Source organism: Balaenoptera borealis (assembly GCF_965194805.1).
Source record: "Balaenoptera borealis genome assembly, chromosome: 3".
Taxonomy (NCBI): domain Eukaryota; kingdom Metazoa; phylum Chordata; class Mammalia; order Artiodactyla; family Balaenopteridae; genus Balaenoptera; species Balaenoptera borealis.
This window is the reverse complement of record NC_138866.1, coordinates 178236765-178243550: the sequence shown is the minus strand read 5'-3', so window position 1 is coordinate 178243550 and position 6786 is coordinate 178236765. Positions and strand designations below refer to the sequence as shown.

The following is a 6786-nucleotide window of genomic DNA, read 5'->3' as shown; positions in this document are numbered from 1 at the left end:
CACATTGTGATGGTTAACTTTATGTATCAATTTGGCTGGGCCACAGGGCGATTAGCTATTTGTTCAAACATTATCCTGGGTGTTTCTTTGAGGATGTTTTGGGATGAGATTAACATTTACATTGATGGACTCTGAGTGAAGCAGATTGCCCCCCACAATGTGAGTGGGCCTCGTCCAATTCAGCAGAAGGTCTGGATAGAACAAAAAAACCGGCCTCCCCAAGCAAGGGGGAGTTCTTCAGCAGACCATCTTCAGACTCAGACTGGAATATCGACTCTCCTGGGTCTCCAGCCTGCAGCCCACCATGCAGGTTTTGGACTTACCAGACTTCATAACCACAGGACCCAATTCCTTATAAGAAATCGCCTCCTGTATATATAAACATCCTACTGGTCCTGGTTCTCTGGAGAGCCCTAATACACATATATATTTCCTAATGTTTTTAAGGTTGTTAAATGTAAAAAAGGGATTCATGCTAAACACAATCTTTTTTAACTTAATTTTTCATTTAATACAATATAACTAAAATTCAGCCATACTGTTACATGTCACTGTAGTAGTTCATTTTGGCTACCTTATGAGAGTCTGTTCCGTGGCTATTCTACAGTTTATTCATTCATTCTCCTGTTGATGGGCACCTGGGTTGATTTCAGTGTTTTGCTATGGAAATAATTTTTTTAAATGAAAAGAATATTAAAGTATATTTCCTCCCACTACTCAGAGATGGTTACTACTAACATTTTGGTGGGTAGTCTTTTAAGACCTTGCTATATAATTTTTTTTATAGAGATAGAATTCTAAGGTATAAAAAGTGATTGTAATGTCAAATTATTTTTCGAAAGTAGACCCAGTTTATATTCCTGTGATCAGAGGATGAGAGGGCCCATTCACAGAAGTCCCAAAAGCAGAAGGATTACCTTTATTTTAAATTAATGACAAGTTGATAAGCAAATGAAGGTATCACATTGTTTCTTACTTTGCATTTCTTTGATTACTAGCAAGTAAACATTGTTCCCAAGAATTGACTTCAAGATTAACTTCCCTCAAACAGCAAGTATCGTAAAGAAAAGCTATCTATTTTGCTTTTATATCAGTATTAGTTTTAGTGGAATATTTGTATACCTTCCAAACACTGTGTTAGTTTAAATAAATTTCATGAACATCATAGTTCAGCTCACTCTTTTAGTGCTACAGAAATAGGCTATCAGGGCTTCCCTGGTGGCGCAGTGGTTGAGAATCTGCCTGCCAATGCAGGGGACACGGGTTCGAGCCCTGGTCTGGGAAGATCCCACATGCCGCGGAGCAACCAGGCCCGTGAGCCACAATTACTGAGCCTGCGCATCTGGAGCCTGTGCTCCGCAACAAGAGAGGCTGCAACAGTGAGAGGCCCGCGCACCGGGCCCCCGCTCGCCGCAACTAGAGAAAGCCCTCGCACAGAAACGAAGACCCAACACAGCCATAAATAAATAAATAAAATTAAAAACCACTCTTTAAAAAAAAAAAAAAAGAAATAGGCTATCAGAAAGAATGGGCCTAATTATGGGGCCATGTCCAATAGCCCCCTTTTTTTTTTTTTTGCTCCCAGATCACCTTCAAGATTGTGAAAACGGTTAGCTGTGAAAACTTTTTTTTAAAGCATATGCCAATCAAACCTATCCAGGAAGGAAGTAAAAATTTTATTTCCCCATTAATGGTATCATTTCAGAAATTTTTCTGAGTGTAAATATAATATAAACAAACAAAAAATTACCCATACTATCAAGAGGTAGCCATGTGATCTTATTTTTATATTTCTATTCCTTTCTAAGCATTTTTACATAGTTGAAATGTTCAGGCCTCAGTGCTGGTAAAGGTGTAGGAACCAGGTCTACCTGGAATTTTAGTCATGCAGATATATTAATATTTATATAATAAAATTGATTAAACTTTTCCTTTATGACTTCAGAGTTGTGCCACTTTGGAAAAGAAAGAAAATGATTCTTCTATGGCATACAAGTGTTTCCATTATAAATTTTATCTATTCATTCATTCAACACTTATTGAAGTTTTACTACATGCAAGTGATCCATGTACTATAACATTTAATTTTTCAGCCCAGTCAGGAAATAACTTTAGATGAGCATATATTCCATAAAACTAAAAGTTGTTTCTATTTTTTTTAATAGTTTTCCTATAAAATGTCTTAAAACATTATATACTCCCTTAGAAGACAAAAATACTCTAAATAAGTTAGCCTTTTCTTGGTGTTAGAATAATCACTATACACATCAATGATTTTACTGTGCTAAAAGAGGGATTAATATTTGGAGACAATAGAGGTCACTTCCAGCAAGAGTCCAGCCTGATGTTTTTCCTAGTAGGGGGAACTACCACTACTTCCTCCTGGTAATAAGTTTTTACTAGTTTTTACTTCTTTTTCTCCCACTGTCCCATCAACTTTAACGTTTCCCTTGTTAGTAGGTCTCCTTCCCTTTCCTTCTGTAGAGATTCTTTCTGAAACTGAAGATTCCCACGGTACCATATTTATGAAATCAGCCACTTCGTGTCTTACACAAATTAGTAAAATGCTTTTTCTGGTAACATAGTAATGGGCACGCTTCCAGGTAGGCATTTCCTCCACCTTTTAAAAGATCAAATAGGCTTAGCATTTGGGGTTGCAGAGAATTGAGAGTTAATGGCTGGATGAGGTGGGATATTACATTACAAAATGGTGAACAGATGTACTGTGTTTCGTCTTATTTGTGTTTGGATCACTTGCACCCAGTAAAACTTCAATAACTGTTGAATGAATAAATGGATAAAATTTATACGGAAACACCTGTATGCCGTAAAAGAATCATTTTCTTCCTTTTCCAAAGTTCCTGCTGGCCCATAAAATAGGGAATTTTACCAAGACTCCCACCTTCCTGGGGAAACAGTGTGAGGAAAGTTGCTTGCTCTCCACTTCTCACTGGCTCTTCTCTACGTTCGGTGAGGCAGTGGGAGACTGAGGTATTATTCCCTATTTTCTTCAGGACTGGTGAACTCAGTAAAAATGGCTACTCATAAAGGGCACATCTCTTTGACTCTTTCTTGGGCGGCGCTCTTCTACAAGCTGCGTTGGTCGCTTTTCAATCCTGCCTCTTCCAATCAAAATACACACTCAGGTAGACTCACCCATGGGGGCAGCCTGCAGTCATGGACTGCAGTGAGTTTGTTCAATTTAAGGAAGGAACTGCTTCTAAGAAGCCCACTTGGCCACAGGTGCAAGCAGAGGAGTAAAGTTCACACATTGATTCCCCATCCTTCTTTTGTGCATGTTCTTAATTTCAGAGCCCAGAGGAGAGAGCGGTATGATTAATTGGGTCCTTCAACCCCATCCATAGGAATAACTCACAACTATACGCATCAGAGAACATATGAACACAATGTTTGTACCATGAACAAGGAGACTGCAGGGCATGACCGAACAGTGAGCAGTGAGTTAGTCCCTCAGGAAGATTGTCTTCTGGCAAATTCTTGTGGCTTTCCCTGGCAAGGCCGAAAGAAGCTGCTTTGTGATAATTCAGTCCCCTCCCCCATCTTCCCTCTCTCTCTCCCTCTTCCCACAGATGCACAGGGAATTTCGCAAAGTTCTGTTTGTGATCATTTCTCCCTGGGAGATGTGGAAAGGAGAACAAATGTCTGTTTTTAAAACATATGTATATATTATGAGTTAAAAAATGAAATTTAACCCAACTTTCCTGAGCATCGCTGACCTGCTGCAAAAGTGTTTTAGTTCTCAAAATTATTGTATTTTATCTCCTAATCAAGATAAAGCAATTGTCATTGTTTTATTATTATCAATATTATTAGAAGAAAAGAATGAAAATGAAGGAGAAGAAGGCAAAAATTACATCTGCCTTTGTTTCTAATATTGGAGGTGAACTGGTGGAAACAAGCCCCTACTTCTGGTATCAGGGGTGGAATACTCTTAGAGCCTGGTCTGCAGAGAAAGACACACACATCACATCTGGCCATTGGTTTTCCAGTGTAGAACAAGCATGGAGCTAGGCCACCCTGGCTCTCCTTTGATCTTACCACTTACTAAGGTCTTCATGCTCACGTGGCTCCTGATGGCTATATACCTCCCACCTGGCCTCTCTAATATCTGTGTCTCATCATCCTGTTGCTATTAGCCCAGTTCTTTAACACCATTAGTTTTTGGCCATGAGGCATGTGGGATCTTAGCTCCCTGACCAGGGATTGAACCTGCACCCCTTGCATTGGAAGGCAAAGTCTTAACTACTGGACCACCAGGGAAGTCCCTCAATCTAATCTTAATTCTGACAATGTACAAGATTCTTTTTTCAAAGTCCCTTTTTCATGAACCTTTTATCACTTTCTGAATCCACATTAATTTGTCCCTTACTTTTCCCATACATAAGCAACCAGCCCTAGGACAAAATTATTCTCCTTTGTTTCCTCAACAAAAAATCTCCACTTTTTATATTTCCTCTCACCAACAACACATATACAACTTGCTTTACACACTGAAATGCCTCCCTCATCATTTTTACATATTACATTTTTAATCCTTGAAAACCTTAACAAAACCAAGAAACAAGTAATTGAACTGTTATACCAGCATTTTCTGATTGGCAAACTTAAAAACATATTCCATAACCTCTAAAAACATATATATTTTTTCATAGCCCAATTTCTCTTTTATGTGGTACAAGATGTGTGTTTAATAAACCCAAACCCTCTTTTCTCTTTTTTTCCCTTGGCTTGAAGTTTTAGTAATTAACCCAAGGCTGAAGTCTCAGGCAAAGTGGGCTGTGTTTGTATTTGAAGGACATGGTAAGAGTTAACTTCAAGATTTCTCCTAGGCTTATTTTTATTCTCGCAGGGTCAGAATTCTGAAGAAAGTAAAATATTGTATCAAGCTAGCTTTCTCTAACTGCATATGCAAAAAAAAAAAAAAAAAAACCAGTTTTGGAATTTCAAAGGAGTTTCATCTTAACCAATCTTTTTAGAGTTTGAAGAATACTACTGGTGGCCACACAGTGTTTAAAAAGATCATGTTTTTTTTTTTAAGTCATAGTTTCATAGTTAAAATCTTTGTAATGAATTGAATCTGAATTTCTCACTGTACAAAAGGCAACCAGAATACCAATCACACAAATGGAATACACATTCACACACCAGAAGATAGAACTGTCACAAACCAGAGGAGAGGATGACCAATATGGAGTCCCAATCAAACACTTCCCCAACACAAACGGTCCTCGACGGTAGACACACGTCAGAACCGATTGCAAAAATGCCCAAATGACGCTCAGTTCTCACAAACACTCCTCAATGGTAGACGTGAGGCAGGAGACAGATGGGCCCCAGACTGAGCAGCTGGAGGAAAGAGGAGCTGAGTCCTGTCCAGATGAGAGATCAAAGACCACAGATTCCTCATTCGCGAAGTCAAGGAGACCTTCCCAACTATACCTGTGCAGAAGGGATCCTCAGAGTTCAAAAGGGAGGGGGCATCATCTCACAGTAAGTGATATCAACTACCCACAGGCCTCTTCGCTAGAAGCTATCTTGGCTAAGAGATGTGTGCAAACACGTGGGAGGACCCTGAGACATACCAACTACGGACTCAGAACCAGGCAAAGCAAGATGACTGGCCAAAAGAAACCTGGAAGAAATGCCCCATATAAACTACCACGAGGGCGCAACTCTCTCTCTGAGCCCGCCCACGTGTCTATGCACGCATACTCTTTTTCCTCCTAATAAACATTCTACTTGTTTCACTACTTTCGGTCTCTACGTGGAAAGTCATTTCTACACAGCTGACGGGCCAGGGCCTTGTCACTGGCCACTGGTGCCTGGTGGTCCCATGGCTAGGATTCAACGCTCTCACTGCCACGGCCTGACTTCAATCTCCGGCCAGGAACCAAAACTCTGCTTCAAGCCGCTGCAGGCTGAGGCCACCCGAGATCAGACACACATCAAAACCAATTAGCAAAATGCCCAAATAGCACTTCGTGCTCGAAAGAGAAGTTAGCCCAGGTGCACACGGGTGGACCTACCTGGTCTTGGAGCTCGTCGGCTCGTCCAGATGCATGTTTCCGTTCCACCAAGGAAAAGCGGACGTTGGCAGCCAGTGCCAAGCAGGGGAGAAACAGGGAGGATCCCCGAAACAAACGGTTTCGGCAGCTGCTAGGAACGTCCCCCCAAATCCCCGTCTCAGGGCCGGTGAGCCACGGGCAATCAGGCTCCTCCTCACAGCCCCCCCGGCGCGTCGTCATGGCGGCAGCTCTGCTGGGAGGACCCCAGAAGCCAGATATCGCGAGAGTGCAGCAGCCTCGCGTTGGGAGCCAAAAACTGTCAGCGAAAGTGGGTCCAGCTGCTTGCCGCGCTAAAGCCAATAAAGAGGCAAGGTTGGTGGAGAGAAAAGTTTGCTTCATTTCAGAGGCTGGCAACCTGGCAGGGTGGGGTGGGGTGGGGGAACTCGTGTCTAAAGGCTGACTTTCCCCCACTGACCATCAGTGGGCAAGAGCTTTTATAGACGGAGGGAGGGGGCTACGTGCAGAAACAGCACGGTCAGCTCTGACCGTCATCTTGACATTGGTCCTGCAGTGGCCTGATCAGCGTCATCTTGATTGTTTTAAGTACAGTTAGTCTTCAGTTCCAGGGTTGGTTTGTTCCCATTTCTTTGAGACCAGCTCTCAGAATTGTGGCAGCTTATGTCATGGCTACAGTCTGGTCATCATGTAGTTAACTTCTTCCACCTGGTGGTGGTTTTAGTATCTATAAGACAGCTCACAG

The 6786-nt window shown here is 41.7% G+C and overlaps 1 protein-coding gene across 4 annotated transcripts in view; it reads right to left on the bottom strand.

Annotated features, from left to right (window-relative positions):
- Window positions 1–6279, bottom strand: part of LOC309625687 (uncharacterized protein) — a 201306-nt gene extending 195027 nt beyond the window's left edge. For all 4 annotated transcript variants that reach the window (XR_014242654.1, XR_014242655.1, XM_082385750.1 and 1 more), the window contains exon 1: window positions 6048–6279. Coding sequence is in view for 2 of the 4 variants with exons in the window: in XM_082385750.1 (XP_082241876.1) it covers window positions 6048–6266 (219 nt within the window). In the remaining 2 variants the exon portion in view is untranslated. The remainder of the gene's footprint in view (window positions 1–6047) is intronic.
- Between the last annotated feature and the right edge of the window lie 507 nt (window positions 6280–6786).